The sequence below is a fragment of the Manis pentadactyla genome, chromosome 7, assembly GCF_030020395.1.
Source record: "Manis pentadactyla isolate mManPen7 chromosome 7, mManPen7.hap1, whole genome shotgun sequence".
NCBI classification, from domain to species: Eukaryota; Metazoa; Chordata; class Mammalia; order Pholidota; family Manidae; genus Manis; species Manis pentadactyla.
This window is the reverse complement of record NC_080025.1, coordinates 79,264,349-79,281,219: the sequence shown is the minus strand read 5'-3', so window position 1 is coordinate 79,281,219 and position 16,871 is coordinate 79,264,349. Positions and strand designations below refer to the sequence as shown.

General features: G+C 41.0%; 1 protein-coding gene across 6 annotated transcripts in view; it reads left to right on the top strand.

Moving 5' to 3' along the window:
* The window catches only part of SLC25A13 (solute carrier family 25 member 13), a 187,147-nt gene that overhangs the window by 142,001 nt on the left and 28,275 nt on the right, over window positions 1-16,871 (top strand). For all 6 annotated transcript variants that reach the window (XM_057504541.1, XM_036894452.2, XM_036894453.2 and 3 more), the window contains one exon: window positions 14,439-14,579. In XM_057504541.1, the coding sequence (XP_057360524.1) occupies window positions 14,439-14,579 (141 nt within the window). The remainder of the gene's footprint in view (window positions 1-14,438; window positions 14,580-16,871) is intronic.

The window sequence follows — 16,871 nt, the reverse complement described above, 5'->3', positions numbered from 1 at the left end:
TTAATCAGACCAGGGAGAAAATTTCCTCGTATAATGAACACATATATCCTGGCAATAAGAGCTGGTGAGTCAGACCTCCTGAAGTGGATTTAAGTCTTACTTTTGTGATCTTTCTCATCTCAGGGTTTTCTGTGGAGATGTGTCCTTGTAGTACATTTTTTTTGGAAGCATTTTTATTTCACTGCCTAAGTCTCTGTGCACATATCTTATTTATGATGGTATAATGATGTGAGGCTCAATCATTAAGTTGAATTTCTGTGAGGTGGCTCCTTTCTAATAGATCAAGTAGCCAAGGTTTATTATGCTTTATAATGATGCTATGGAAATAAAGTTATTATTTTTTTTAATGCTTACATCTTTATAATTTATTTGTAGTTTGATGAAAATGTTATATTGTTTTCATATTTTGTGATTGCTATTATTTGGAATATTCTCTGGGAGATTTTTTTTGCATGCACCCAAAGACCGTATAATAAATTCCTTTCCTGATTTTACCCCTTTGATTCATTGATAGTAATTTTTAGTTTAATAAATGACCTCCAACAGGAGTAAAGTGAATTAAATTATCCTTGCTTTCATACATTCCAATGTGATGCTTTACATTATTTACTTTTTATTTATTTCCATATTTTTACAAATTTAAAATTGTACCAAAGATACATATTTTATTCAAGATCATATCACAAACATTTTCTGTATTTCAACATATGTCATAGTTGTGATTTTTTAATTATGAGAAAATTAAGCATATTAAAGCTAAGGTAGAAAACAAAGCAAAAGAAACTGACCATAATGCTTCAATTCTTTTAAGTATTCTTAATTTATACATATTCTTTATCCCTGTCCTTACCATGATGGATATATATTATTATACATTTGTCCAAACCCGCAGAATGCACCCAAAGAGAGCGCTCAGGTAAACTATGGACATAGATGATTATGATGTGGCAGTGTTGGTGATCACTTGTAACAAACGTACCACTCTGGGGGGGATGCCAGTAATGGGGGAGGCTATGCATGTGTGGGAGCAGGGATACATGGGAAATCTCTGTACTCCCTCTCAATTTTTTTTATAAACCTGAAACTGCTCTAAAATAATACAGTCTTAAAAAAAAGAGCTGATGAATAGCAAAAAATGTGAACTCCAGCAGTGTCTAAATTTGGAGGTTTCTGAGAAGCCAGTGAGGCAGCTCCATCACAGTTTCCCCACAAAGTCTTCTGGGGAAGGCCTCAGGCACTGGACTGGAATAAGAATTCTGCTGCCTGCCTGCTACTGTGAATCTCTTTCTATGAACTTCTGCCTGGACTTTGGCAAAAATGAAGGAGTTATGTGATGGCACTAAGGGTTTATAGGGATGGCCTACCATGGTGGCCTGTAAATACCCTATTATTACGGGAAAGTCCAGCTCGTGATAGACACTGAGCCAGTCAGATGTCTCTCTACATCCTCCCTTTCCCTCAGTTGGGAGAGTCGCAGAGTTGTTTTAACTCAACACAGTTCAAGCATTGGGCTATCCTGGTTTTTGAATAAATAGAGGCGTTTGTTATGATAAGAAAATATGAAGAAAGATTGGGTCACAATGTTCATACAGTTAAGGTACTTTAGACATTGAAGGTCTGTAAATCATTAAATGATTCTGTTAGTAGTAGTCAAAATAGACATGTATAACAGGCAGAGCCCAAATGTGAACATAGCTGACAGGTCTGTAACTTAATTGCTTTTTAATGTCAGTCAGGCAGATTCCACTTTGGTTTCTTGGTCAGGCATCTGTGGGCCTACTTAACTCTATGAATTTGAAAATATTTAATGTAATGTTTGTAAAATGTGTAAACAGCATAGCCTTTTTCTGCTTTACCACATAGTTAAGAAATTAAGAATAGGAAATTTCAATTTGGTGTCTGTCTCAAAAACAATCAAGTGGTGAGAATCTATTCTCCTTTCAAAATTCTTAATCTAGTTACAGATATTTTACTTTAGAGCTTAACATGCATGCACAGTCAAAGGAGAAGATCCTATATTGCTTTATATTTAGAGATGTACATTTAGTCGGACAGTCCGGCTAGGTGTGTTTGTTTGCTAGGGCTGCTGTAACAAAACTCCCCAGACTGTATAACTTCAACAACAGAAACTTTCTCAGACTTGTGGAAGCCAGAAGTCCTAGATCCAGATGCGTGCAGGTTATTTCTTCTGAAGCCTCTCTTCTATATTTGCAGATGGCCATCTTCTCAGTGTCCTCACATGGTCACCCCTCAGTCTGTGTTGTCTGAATAATAATCTCTTTTTTTATTTTAAGACTCCAGTCATATTGAATTAGGGCCCACCCAGGTGACCTCATTTTACCTTAATTACCTTTTGAAGGGCCCTATCTCCAAATGCAGCCACATTCTCAGATACAAGGTTAAGTCTTCCACATGTAAGTTTTGGAGGGACACAACTGAGCCGATACCACTAGGGTTAAGATAAAGGTTCCTTTCTCAGCTTGCAGTAAGAACTCAAGTCCCTGACTGCCGCAGAGTGATGGCCCCGCCTGTGAGTTACTGGTCCACCACTTTCCCTTCGAGCTTAACAGCGTGAGTGAGTAGCCTCCTGGCCTCACAACGCCTCACATTCACCAGCTTCTCTGTGAGGTGGTTGAATGCCTGTCTTCAGTGTTTGTCAACAGCAGCTGACTGCTATTGGGCATTGTGTTTTAATTCATACACCGCTATTTGCTGGATATCCAGTTTGTACCTACATTTTATATATGATGATAATACCTGGCTACATAGAAAGTATTCCCATGTCTCCACTTAGCATTAAATTAGTAAATGTAAAATAGGTTGAAGCTTAGATTTCTTAAGAAATCTTTATTTCCCAATTTGTTCAAATAGTAAAATACCATCATTTCTTGAGTATTCATCTTATGTAATATATGTCATTAGACATTTACTGTTGTAGACTTTTAGTTACAATTTTATTTGTATCCAAATAAAATAATGTATTTGGGTGTTAGTTTAAAAAAAACCGTATTCCATAACTTCATATTAATCTATTTTTGACACATGTAAGCACACATTCTAGAATGTCAATGTGCAATTAGATATTCTTAGCACATGTCATTTGTGAAAAGCACTTTAAGTACATTCAGTTGAGCATAATTAAAATATCAAGATACATATTCTTCATATACATTTTGCCACTTTATTTTTTAAGTAGCTATAAGTATCTACCACGTGAATTCAAATTAAAGGGAGGTGATTAAATTACAGTTATATTTCATGCTTTTAGTTAAAGTATAGCAGGAATTACACTGTGTTAAAAAAATACACTGCTGTGTTTTCTGTGGACAGCAGATTGATGATGGAATTGAGTTTTTAAATGCAAAACTTTAATATTCTCTGAATATCCTTAAGACTGTTGCCTAGAATGATTTAGGGTTGAGGAGGTGAAAATCATTAAGGAAACATGCTTTTTCATCTTGTCAGTTCTTTTGACTTTCTGATCTCCAGGAAGAATATTTAGGGATACTCTCTTGGTTAGTAAACAAGCTTTGGAGAGGAGCTTGTTTAGTTTCATGAACAGTGAAAGAAAATGGATTATGGGGAAATACAAAATGAAACTCCTGAGCCAATCCTCCAGATAATGTGCTTAAGCTGACACTATTTTCTGTAGTTAAAAGTAAGGAGCAGACAGCCCTGGCAAGTCATTTTGAAGGCACATGTAACTTTAACCTACTTGTTCACAATTCTTGGACCTAAAGTATGTTAAGACCACTTTAGTGAAGATCGCTGTTCTTGGAGTACTTAGAGAAATTGGGCAGTAAGGACATCAGGATTCTTAATTACATCACCTTTCTAAATATTTGATTTCTGGAAATTCTGTTTTTAAAAAAACAAACACGTCACTTCCCACAGTGAAATTACCTTTGCAGAGTCAGAAATGTTAACAGTGAGGTACATCATTATATAACACAGCAAGAGGGATTTGGGAGGCAAAATTGTGAGAAAGAAGAAGAAATCAGGCTTGTAGTGCCTGGGCAGTGGGCAAAAGCTGTGGCAGGAGCCACGTATCAGATTGTTCGCAGACTGTCTATTGCGTTACAGAGAGGTGTTATTAGAGGAAAAAAAAAACATGGGGTTTTACTTTGAACCATGGGGACTGTATCACATGAAAAATCAGAGCATTTGGAAATAATGCTGCTTTGTGTCAGTAGAGCCCTACTCATTTGAGAAGCCTGGTGCTTGGGCTTCATGCTGACATAGTTGTAGCTCCCACGGCCCATTTCTCTTTCTGGTTGCTCTCAGCCCTCCTGGAGGCAAAGGTGAATTTAGGAAGATCCTGGACTTGAGACGGGAATCACCACAGCTAAAACTGTCCTGGAGATGTACACTTTGATCTTTATTGGTACTGAAATGAGGCATCCAGCATCCACTGGGGAGAGTTTTCAAGGTCCAAAGCGTTCGAAGGTGATCCTAAGCATTGGGAGCAGTTGTGTTGCCCTTCAGTTCTAGCAGGCTTATTACCTCACCAGAGAACACGCACTGTGCTTCATTCTCAGCACTGGGGGACTTTTGTGCCTCAACCAATCTAGTGTCTGGTTGTCTGCCTCCTCTTTCGATTCCTTTTGTGACCAGTGGTGCACATTTCCAAAGTCTTGCTAGTGCTGGGGGCGGTCTGCCCCTGAACGGAACAGCAGAAATCAGTCCCACAAATATACCGTTCTGGGAAAGTTCCTGCCGGTTATCTGCCCGTTGTCATTTTTATCACCTGCAGCAGGTAGGTTAACTGTTTCTCAATAACAAAGTATTTCAAAATTAGAAGTACCCACATTGAATGTCAGCTTGAATTTAATTAATTAATTAAGTTAAATAAAAATTCGCTGGTTATGTTGAGCTCCACTCCATCACACACTTAGGTGAGTTCTTTTCTCTTTTTCCTGATGTAACTTCCCACCAATCCTCAGTAAAGCTTGGTTTTCCTCAGAAATAGAGTTTAATTTACATGTTTCTGGGGAAAAAAAAAATTGAGCCCTCATTTGTAGGGGCTTTAAGAGGGAGTTTGGTTAACTAAACTCACCTCTAATCCATACCATTGCTCGAGCACTAGGGTATGCTGTGCACTGGGGCAAGTACTTCATATGCCCATTTAGTCCACGCATCATCCCGTGGAGAACAGCTAGGATCTGTGCCCTGTGAGGGTGGGGACCTTGTCAGTTTTGTTCACTCCTGGCCCCTGCTCCAGAGCTGGCACACAGTCAGTATTTGCTGAAAGCATGAAGAGCCTTAATGTCAGTGCCCATTTAACAGGTGAAGCAAGTTTGAAGTAGGTAAGTCAAGAAGTTTAGCAAGAAGTTTGGCAAAAACTGCACTTCAGCCATTGTGCCACATCGGCCCCCGGCAGAGCCCTCCAGGCCTTGACTGGCTGCTCTGTGTCAGGCACTGGGTCTGACGGTTGGCTGCATACTGTCAGTCCTCCCAGCGAGTCTGTGAGGTGGTGTCATCTCTGTGGCATGAATGACACATCTGCCTTAGGAAGTCTGAGGAACTCCTCCAAGGTCAAATACTAGGAAATGATAAAGCCCGAATTAAAATCCAGGTCTGCCTGGCTCAGTTGCCCCTATCCTGAACTGCTCTGCTGTATTTAGGTAAAACCCACACCGGTATAATTATTTTGTAAGTCTGTTTGAATAAAATTGAAAATATATCACTAGATATACATTTCTGAGTCTAAGTATTCCTCAAGATTCTCATTTGGGGTGATAATTGGGGGATTGTACTGCATACTGGTCTTGCTTCCTCATGATTCATTGACTGATCTACAAAGAAAAATTTGATGAATCAGATGAAAATCAGTTATATTGTGTCTGGAAAAACAACTCTTCCATATTTCGTGATGTGCTTTAATGTCTCTTCTAGACAGAAGCTCTCCAAGTCATGGGATTTCTAGCCCATGTGACCAGATCCACCAAAGATTCAAACAGACAGTGTTTAAACAAGAAAGAAAAAACTGAAAATGAATCTGTTTAAAAGTACAGGCTTTTTGACAAACAACACATCAGCATAATGGCACTGAGCTTGGGTTAGGAATCAGGCCAGCCTAGCTTCAAGTTCTGACTGTCTTGAACAGAATTCAGTGCTTCTGTCTCCTCATTTCCAGAACAGCAGACATAATGTAGTAGGTCGGGTCCGTCCACATGATTGGTGGGCATGAGGGAGGTGATGGCTGTGAGTAGTTCAGCAGTGCCCGCTGACTTCCCTAGGAGCAGGGGAGAAAGCGTTGGTAGGACCACAGCCGTTCAGAGAACTCTGTCTTCTTTCTGGTCACACTTGAGGGCAATGTGTAACTGAGAGGTGAGTCTTAAGATGACTACCCCTGCCTGGTAGGTGGCCAACCACATCCTTCCAGAAGGGGACCTGGAGGATATTTGTATGCGTAGAGTGTTCTTGGAGGGCTGACTGGAACCGATCAGCACTGGGATCCCCTCAAGGAGGGCCATGGGTGGCCTAGAGGAGAGGTGCCAGCCCCAGGCCCCATAGAGGCTAGTGCAGAAGTAGTGCGTGAAAACCCAAAGAAAAGGAAGGAGAAAAAGCACTCAGTTGGGCAGGAGCAACAGAAGCCACTCTGTCTTTCTCTCTGCTGGGCGAGATCTCATAGTGAGCCACCATTTGAAAAAAATGGAGACTTTGCAAAAAAGTCTGGCCGGGCTTTTACACAGCTGGTCAGAGAGAATTCCCGTACCAGTCACTGATTTTTATGTAACAAAATCTTGGCCTCCCTGTATTAGGGTGACTTTCAGACTCCAATTCTGCCAGCATATAGGACCTACTCTATGAGTAAAGCAAAAAAGACAAGAACTCCTGAAAGCAAGAGTTGCCCGAAGCTGGAGACTCCCCCAGAAAGACTGAAGAGCCATATTCATCTTCATAGGCTATGGGATTGTTGCAGAAATAGATCAGAACCAGCCCCCTAGTCACCTTCTAAAGAAACAGGATGAGGAGACCCAAGGGACTCATTAGGATGCTCCCAGATCAGTGAGGTGGGCGGAGAGGGACTCCCAGTTGCACAGGGAGGAGGGTTCCCCCTACCACCGATTGTACCTCTGAATAGTACTTCTTATATGTCTTTTTAGGGGATCCAGTGACCCTACATGTCTGGATGTCTTCATTTATCTAGTCTTGGGCTAAACTTTAAAAATTACTGACATTTTATAAATGTGTGTGAATGTGTACTCACCCAAGATTCTCCCCATGACTTTTTGCTCAGAATATTCCAAACATCTTCAGGAAACGTCATTGGGATTTTGTTGAGGAGAATTGCTTTGAATTTTAAATTGATCCATGGAAAAATTAACACCTTTTCACCACTTAGCTGTGATTTCACTTAGGGAAAACTGACATTGTTTGCATTTTAAATTAATTTACAGGCAAATGACATCTTTACAACACTGAATTCTCCCAATTTAAGAATGATACTTGTGACTCTAACATTCAGATCCTTTATGTTCCTTTAAAAAAAAAAAAATCCATGTTTTTTTTTTTTTGGTACTACACATTTCATGTCAGATTATTCCTTGTTAATGCCATTTGTAAAGAAAAAAAATGTGTAAGATTTTTTGGTGTGGCACTTCCATATTTCTCCTCTAAAGATGTGTAATGTTTTTGAATGTCAGGTTCCTTTTTCGAAAAAATGCTACAAAGTTTTTTGTCATATTGATGCTGGTGTTCAGTGCTAGTACACTGGGCAATAAAATGTGCTTGCTCAGTAGCTAGTAATAGCCTTGGTAAGGACCCACATAGCACTGAACCGAGTCATTCCTCCTCTCTTGTGCACACAGCGGGCTCTTCATGGAGCACCTGCTGTGGTGCAGGCTGTGGCTCTGGGTGCCCTGGGGTGGGTGCAGATCAGCAGCCCTGTCAGCAGTTAGCACACTGCCACCTGCCGTGTCTTCCCTTCTGTTCAGAGTTGAGAGAGAATGCATGAGGGCTTGCATCAGACTCATCTTTAGATGTCATTAGCTACTTCTTGTCTGTGTTGCAGGTCAGACTAACTTCACGGTTTCTTCTTTTGGAGGGCCAGAATAGTGTTTTACTCTTGATTCTGAGGGGTCTTTGCCACTGTTTCTGTTTTGGTTTATGCTTCAGAACTTCAGTCACGTCTCCTTGTGCCAAATCCTGGTTCATTTGATTCTGTTTTTCTTTATCTTTGAGGCATAAGTAGTAAGGGCAGCTGCCAGTTGTCGGTTTCTGCTCTGAAACAAAATTACCCTGTAACTCTGTGTGTCATTAAAACAAATCCGCAGGCTTCACACTCTCTGCCTTCCTATCCTCCTTTGCTCGGAGCCTGTGCTGTTTTGCGTAAGCATAACATAATTACCCCCAGCTCTGGTTCTTTATTGTAATCTCCCCTGGGTTTTTCTCCTCAATTACCCTAAATACTTTTTCCTCCCACCTTGCTTGCCTCCATAAATGACTATCACTATCTCTCTTTCCTTAACTGAAGATGACACAGGCTGTAATTCCCGGTGTCCATTTTCCCATCTCACTGATCACAAATCAGCCCGTGGGCCGACTTTACCCCTGGGCCAGCAGACGTTGCTGGCCTTTTCCCTGCTGGAGCCCCTTTCCTGCCTCCTGCACCTGGATTGCTATGACTGTGGCCCAGAGCAGAGACTCCTCATCGCTTCTAGGCCTCCCGTCCTGGGCTTCACCCTCCTCTAGTCCCAAATAAGCTCCTGTCTTCAGTTGGCTCACATGTCTCAGTCCTTGACTCACCATACATGCATCCTGCCGTTGCCTTCTGGACATGTCATGTGTCTCTTTATCCCCTTGTTACTGTTACATAGTTGCTCGACATGGGTCCTTGTTAAGAGTCCATCCACTGCTGTCTTGTGTTCAGCAGCCAAGCCCTGTTGGTTTCTAGTACATCCATTGCTCACACACCCTACCCCTACCTCATTACTAGTGTAATTGTCCTAATTCTGGCCTTCTTCTCTCTCACCTAGTCTACTAAAACCCTAATTGTTATCCCTTCCCGAGGGCTTTCCTTCCCTAAAAAGCTCCCTCCCTCTATTGCCCAGTCATCTTGCTGAGACATGGGTAGGAGACACCATCTCTCTAGCTCCGAAACCATTTGCCCACTCTCTTCCCACCACACTCACGCATGAAGGCACCACCTCCAGGCTACAGCCCCATTCTTAAGGTGGCATTCTGGGCCCTCCCATGCCATCTGAAGTGAATAGCAGGCCAGCTGTACACATTTCAGCTATGGTTTGCTCACTTACAAAACAAATCATATTGTTATCTACCTTATGATGCCATGAAGTGCAAAGGAGAAAATGCTAACAAAGTTCTTAACACAATGCCTGGTATATAGTAAACCCTCAGTAAATGCTAGGGGATGATAATGTCAATCTCGTCATAATTATCATCCTTACAAAAATTTCACTGGGCTGATGTGGTGCTGGGTCTGTTTACCCCTGTAAGGGTACAAGCCCTTGTCACTATGCCTTTGTGCTGTTCTCTGCCTGGATTACCTAAATCCTAATTGCGTTTCAGTCACCAGCTGATGTGTGAAATGTCACGGCCATTTGTCTGCACCCTAGCTTTTATCAAGTGTTATAATTATCTTTTTTTCTCATGTGCCATTTTCACTATCTCTAAGGCTTATATTTATTGGACTCCATAGACAATCCTTTGCTTACTGGCTGTGTAGCCCTGGATAAGCTGCTGTATTAGTTTGCTTGGGCTGCCATAGCAGACTATCACAGACTGGGTGACTTAAACAACAGAAACTTATTTTCTCACATTTCTGGAGGCTGGAAGTCCAAGTCCAGGGTGTCAGCAGTTCTGAAGATGGCCACCTTCTTGTGTCTTCACATGGTCTTTTGTCTGCACACATATGCATCTGTGTCTGTTTCCTCTTGTTACAAGGACACCAGTCACACTGGATTAGGATCCACTGCTATAACCCCATTTTACCTTAATTACTTTTTAGAAGCCCTGTGTCCACACACAGTCACAGTCTGAGGCTCCGGAGGTTGGGCTTCAGTGTATGAATTTTGCTGGAGCACAATTCATCCCATAACAGTTACTTTAATTTCTCTATGCTTTAAGTTTCTCTTATGTAAAATCTGGAAAATATACCTCTTAATTGGACTGAAGATATATAATACATGCAAAGCAACACCATAACCTCCCATATTGGGGGCTTCATGAGTATTTGCTACCTCTACTCCTATTTCAAGCTCCTTGGGAACCAGAAAGCTTTCTTCCTCACCTTGTGTCCTTGCAGTTTCTAGGGCAAACTTTAAACACAACTGCTTATAAATATTTGGTGAATAAATATATGCATGAATGATCAAGTAGCAGAAGTGAGCCTGCAAGAGATATATGTGTTCTCTTTAGATGGATCCAGATCCTAGTCAGTAGCTAAGATTTCAGTAACAAAGAATATACCAATGAACCTGTAGAGAAGTCAGTGTCCCCACTGTAAATACAATGTACCACATGGAGCCGGTACAGAAAGTCTCATGTCCTCCTTGCCACTGACTCCAGAAAATCATAGGGAGAAGATCTGTGACAAAATTCCACACACAAAAACAACAGCATCTTGACACAGCCAGGGCTCTCAAGTGATGAGGGACACAAAGACATTGTGTACAATAGGTATTCCTGTCTGCCGTCTGCGGACTCGGCTATCTTTGATCTCTGCGAGTGAGGGACATGGGGAAGGTACTGTGAATGGATAATAGACCAGGAACCAGAAGAGCAGCAGACAGCGTGCTGCTCAGTGACCAAGGCGTGGTGATGCCCAGACACTGTGCATCCGATGATAAGCATCTTCTCTTGGTGCCTTGGGGTCTCTCATTTCCTTCCAGCTGGACTCCAAAGGACCAATTCATCTTCAGCACCTTTGCAATGTGCCACTTTGAGTCTGTACATTCATTCTTTCTGAGCCCACCCAAGGTAACAAGTGCATCATTATTTACATCACTCTTTCTTTCCTCTGCTTCTGTTCCCTGCAGCTCTCCGAAGTAGATCCAACTTTTGCATCATCTTAGTGAAGAGAATTCATTTTGCTGTGCTTTAAGAATTGGTATCTCTCCATAGGCTGAGAGTCAGGGAACTGAGTATAAATTTTTATTATATTATATCTATATGATATAATACCTTTTAATCACCAGACAGAAGATAATGAATAATGCAGCAGTTCTATACCAAAGAATTGTACCCTTTAATAATGGCACCACTTTTGTATGTGTAAAAAGTTTGTTAGGAGATCAGATGTAAAACATGAAAAGTTACTCTGGAAGAGTGTGGAAAACTGGAATAGAAATCACGGGTTTAAGTAAGCCTATTAAGCAGCCTCTCAGAATTGAAGAAGATTCTAGAGGTGATGTAGTGAACCCAAATGATGCTCAACTCTCACTGCACACTTGAATCACATAGGAAAAAATTTGTTTTAAAGGGATGATACAGAATTTCTTATTTAATTGTCTGGAGTAGAGTCGAGAAGCCCCAACTTTTTAAAAGCTACAAGTGACTGTAACATGCAGTTGAGGACAACCATCAAATTAGGAGACAGAGGAAAATAAACCTACATGTTTGGAGTCACTGCTGTCCTGAGCACTGTGCTGACTGCAGTACAGTCGCCATTGTCCTTGATCCTCACAGTAAGTGAGATAGTTTGGCACATAAGGACCAAGGCTCCATCTTATGTGTGGTGCTCAGCTGCCTCCATCCCCCGTGGCCAGTGCTCGGTGAGTGTGCACTGCGTCCTTGTCTTCAAGATGAGCATACACTGGCTGCTTTCCATGCTACCTTTGGTGGAGATGGTCTCACTCACTTTTGAGCTTTTAAAAATCAGCCTCAGATATATTCCAACTCATGGAATCTCTATCAGCATATGCACTCTTAAAACGATTTTTAAATACTCGGTTTCCATTGATTTTTGCAACTCAAGAGCTCGGGTCCAGAGCACAAACACAATCCTTACTGTGCCGTTAGTGCTGTCGCTAGGCCAGGTCCATTTCCTCTCTTTATTCTGCCAGCTTACTTCCCTCCGTGTCATGTGGGAAGATGCAGGTACAAACCAAGGAAATACTCAAGGGCTGCAGACAGGCGGGGGCGTCTTCCCTCCTTCCTGCAGGTTGCAGCAGTGTGGGAGCAAATTGTAGCTGTCTGAGCCATACAGAAGAGAGACCAAAAAGTCTCCTGGGAGCCAGATGAACACACCAGCCCCTGGGTGTATCCTCTTGTGCTTCCCTTCCCACTTTAGAAGGGCCTTCTCAGGCCTTTTGATGAATCCAACCCAGGTTTTCTCTACCAAGAATGTTTGGCCCACCTCCTTAGGGTAACCTAGGAGAGGGAAAGGTGATGTATGAAACGTGGTAAAAGGAAGTAAGGACAGGCAGTCCACGTAGGAGAATACCACTGCTTTATAAACAGTTTAATGTGTGGACAGAGGGACAGTCTTGATCTGTTTTGAAGAACAAGTGTGTTTTGCTTAAGTGTCCAGTTGGTAAAAACGGAAAAGCAAACGAGTTACAGTTTTTAGAGATTTACAGAGTTAATGGATATACATTTTTCTTTGCTTTTTTGGTTAACATTGCTGTGTTAGGTAATACATAGTAAGCTATGCAGAGGTATTTATTTTCCTTTGTACACACAACACATGATCTATATAGAAGAAATAAAAACGGCAAAGGAGAGAATAAACCATTTGTAATCCTACCACCTCAAAAGCACCACATTGGTATATCTCTCCTACTTGATGGTAAGGGATAGCAGGGAGAAAGGTGTGCATGCATTTAAACATGAGAGTTTTTGGTGCTTCACAGTATATATTGATCATTTTTCACAGTATTTTTATTGGCAGTGTAGTACCTCATTGCATAACATACTCAAATTCATTTATTCCATCCCTTACTATTGGATATTTTTTATTAAGGTATTATTGATATACACTCTTATGAAGGTTTCACATGAAAAAACAATGTGGTTACTACATTCACCCTTATTATTGTGTCCCCCCCACCCCAATGCAGTCACTGTCCATCAGTGTAGTAAGATGCCACAGAGTCACTACTTGCCTTCTCTGCTACACTGTCTTCCCCAAGATCCCACCACACCATGTGTACTAATCATAGCAGCCCTCAATCCCCTTCTCCCTCCCTCCCCACCCACCCTCCCCTACCCCTCCCTCTTTCTTGCTCTTTCAGGATTAGTTGTATTAATTATATTTTCCTATTATATGTGGTTTTAGGAGGAGGTCTGTCTCACCTCTCATGCCACCATCTTTAATTCTCCCATTGGATATTTATGTTGTTTCTAATTTTAATTTTTAGATAATGCAAACTACTTCGAAGACCATCCTTGTAGCTGGTTTTGATTAGTACAGGCCATTTTGTGACAACACATGCATTGGTTAATGGGATCAGAGACTAACAAGAAGTAGTTTTGTATGGTATTTGGTAGATACATGATGGCATCTACTAATATGTAAAATGTCAGCACCATGTCTGTGTCTAGTTTGGTGACATCAGTACATAATCAAGATTCTGAACTAATACTTCCTATCAGCCTTAGTTTGTGTGATATAAGAGTTTAATGTATTCGTGACAAGGAATAACAAGTTGAAGTACAGTAAGGAAGAATGTAATTGCTTATTATAAATATAGGCTTAGCTTCAAAATAGCTAGCTTAAAATTTCCCTTATAGTGCCCTTTAGAGATTTTCCCTGCTGATGTCGGAGGTGTGGCATCAGCCACTGCTGGAATGAAATACCACGCGTTCCAAGTTTGGGCCATAATTGATGTAATATTTTTACTTCTTTGACATTTATATCATATGAAAAGAGCAATTCTATACACAGGTAACACATAAATAAAATTAATAAGAATGTGTAACTCCGTAAAAAATGGTGTCTGATGATCAACATGATTTTTTTAAGAAAAGAAGAAAATAGCTTTCATCTAAGTTTACAAGTTCTCTGGCAGTTTTTGAATTACTGCCAGAATCCTGAAGTCAGTCATAGGAGAGGCTGTGTCCTCCCTGTCCCTTCCTGTTATGACAGGCAGATGTGTGTCTCTTTATTTGGACACTATTTGATTTTCATTTTATTGCTGCCTTTGCGCCTTTGGCCCTGAGCTCTGTCGAGGTAGCTGAATCTTGGTCATTTCAGTATGAGGACCTTGGCGAGGCCAGTAGAAGCCTCTCTCTGGTCTTTGCTCTCTTTCAGCCTCCACATGAAGCAGATAGGCTCTTTACCTAAGTCCTCCCTGTCAGTAACTGTATTTTGATTCAACCTCATAATCACCAACTGCTAGGGGATAAAGACTGAAACTATAGTCTCTTGAGGATAGAAAGTTCTAAGCTCTGTGGATGAGAATAGTCACTCATCTCTTCCTCCTATCATTACCCTACTTTGATCCTAAATCTTTTCTTTTTATTCTTTCCAGGCAGGAGGCTCCCAGGTGATTTTCACAAATCCTTTGGAAATCGTCAAGATCCGTTTGCAGGTGGCTGGAGAAATCACCACTGGTCCCCGAGTCAGTGCCCTGTCCGTCCTAAGGGACCTAGGGTTCTTTGGGATCTACAAGGTATTTTCCGTTTCAGTTACTTATTTGATATGTGCTCATCTCCCAAACTAGTAAAAGGGGCAAACTGTGAACAGAACTGCTCATCAGCATGAAGTCGATCCTCAGATTTCAATACCTAGAAAAGACATTCTCCTAGAGCCCAGCAGGCACCTTCGTGCCAGTTAGAAGGAGGTGCCTTTTCCTGCTCTGCCAAAAAACTGTCCATAGAAATTTGCAAATCAAGGATGACTATGATGTGAGTGGTGTCCACGAGTGTTCAGTTCACAGTTCCTTCCAGCGACGCTGGCTGGAGCTTCATTTGGATTTGTTATTGATACAAAAACCCAAATCTTGGTGCTGTACTCTGTGAAGGAGAGATGTGAGGATCAGAGGGCACCACCTTTGGGGAGATACACTGAGCTCATTTAAGGAGAAGTCCATACCACTTCAGGAATTTATTTTCTGGTCCTGTATATTCCAACCCTATCCCTATGTGTGCCTTGTCATAATTATTTTGTATCTTAACCATTTTTCATTTAGAAAGTAGTTTCTTTGAAATCATTGCAAAACCAAATTTTTAGAAAATTCTTGAAGTGTGTTATTCACATTCCTCTACCAAAAAAGTTATAATGAAGTATAGTAGAATTAGCATCATATATGCCCAACTATAAGACTTTATCAAATGTTCACCATTTTTCAATGAGAAGATTCAAAAAATTTTTTCATGACCACTTTGAGTAAGTAACCCTTTAGGGATAGGTAAACTACTAAACTACTAGTCAAGCTACTTAAAGTAGGTTTGATTTATTTACACATTCGTATACAAAAATCACATTATATAAAATTAATATTGCTTTTTTTCTCTTCATACATATCAAGAAATGTCTTATTCAGATTCTTTGTGTGAATTGTGGATCAGTGTCCTGATCACCACTTTCTCAGTCAGCCTTTCCATATAGGTTTACAGAATATATCATCTTCATCTTAATCCCAAGCTGGTAAGAGGAAGCACTTTTGGGCTCTGTGGGCAGTATGGTTCCTGGAAGTTTCATCCCACAGACACATAACATTAGGACTTGTTTTCTTTTTTCCTCATCCCAGTTCATCCTGAGTGGATATAACTGGTCCCATAATGTAATGACTTACCATATTGCCTTTGAAAGTGAACTTTAAATGTCTGTTTTGCCATTCAGCACAGCATTTGTGAAGCCCTATCCCCGGGAATAATTTTTTATTCTTTTCTTTTTAACTCAAGTTTTGCAGGTGGCATTGGTGAATATCCAGTGGTAGCGATAACTAAGGTTGTTTCAGGAAAATCTGCCTTTCCCCAAAATCCTCTGTGCTTCTCAAGGTCAGGTGGGTGGAAGATGTGAGACTCTGTAAGGATCAAATATAATGTGAGACCCTCTTTTCTGCAGCTTTTTGTAGGGGGGGAAACTTGCCTTATCTATAGGCATATGTGGTGTTTAGAAAAAATATATAATGCTTTTTTTAAAAAAATGGCACTTAAAATGCTTAATCTGTAATTGTGCAGTGGAACACAATGCTAGAGCTATTTCACTTCCCAAATTATCTACCTGTAAGAAATAAGCAGTATTGTCATGAGGCATAGCATTGATCAATTTGAAGAAAATCATCTTCTTTCCTAAATTCTTAGGCTCTTACAGACTATACCACGATACAGCAGCATGTCATTCTGCCTAGCTGCCAAGCAGTCTTTCGATGGGTTGTCTGCTGAAAAGCACTTAGAACTGTGGCAGTGACTGCTATGGAAATGTCTAGATGGACAAAACGGTAAAAACTTGTTTGCTGACATAGAAACAGAGACTGTTAAACTGCCTGCCAGTGATATAAGACTGAGATGTAGTCCTTGTCATCTCCACAACATTTCATAATCTAAATCCCCTCTAACACCTCTAGGAAGTAGCTGGTCTCCTGATCTTGCAGTCAGAGGGACAGAGGCTGCCAGGGATGGTATCTGAGCTGAAACTGAGGCTCGGGAGTTTCTTGTTTCCACTTCTCTATGCTGTAATTGCTTTCCTGAGAGGAGCGGGATTGCTCAAGTTGGAGCAAGAGACCTCTTCCATATAAAGTGGGGTTAATTACTGGTCTGGTGGTTTGATGTTGTTCAGAGGCATTCCACCGGGCTCGTGCTGCCCTCCCAAATGCTGCTGTGGCTGTGTCCGTGGTTAACTACTGAAGTCATTTACACTTTGGGCTCTGGAAACTTTGTTTCATTGCAAGAGAGTGACCTGGCCATCTCCTCGTTTCTACTGGCTATTGATATCATCAGCTAATTCATAAGACCTCTGA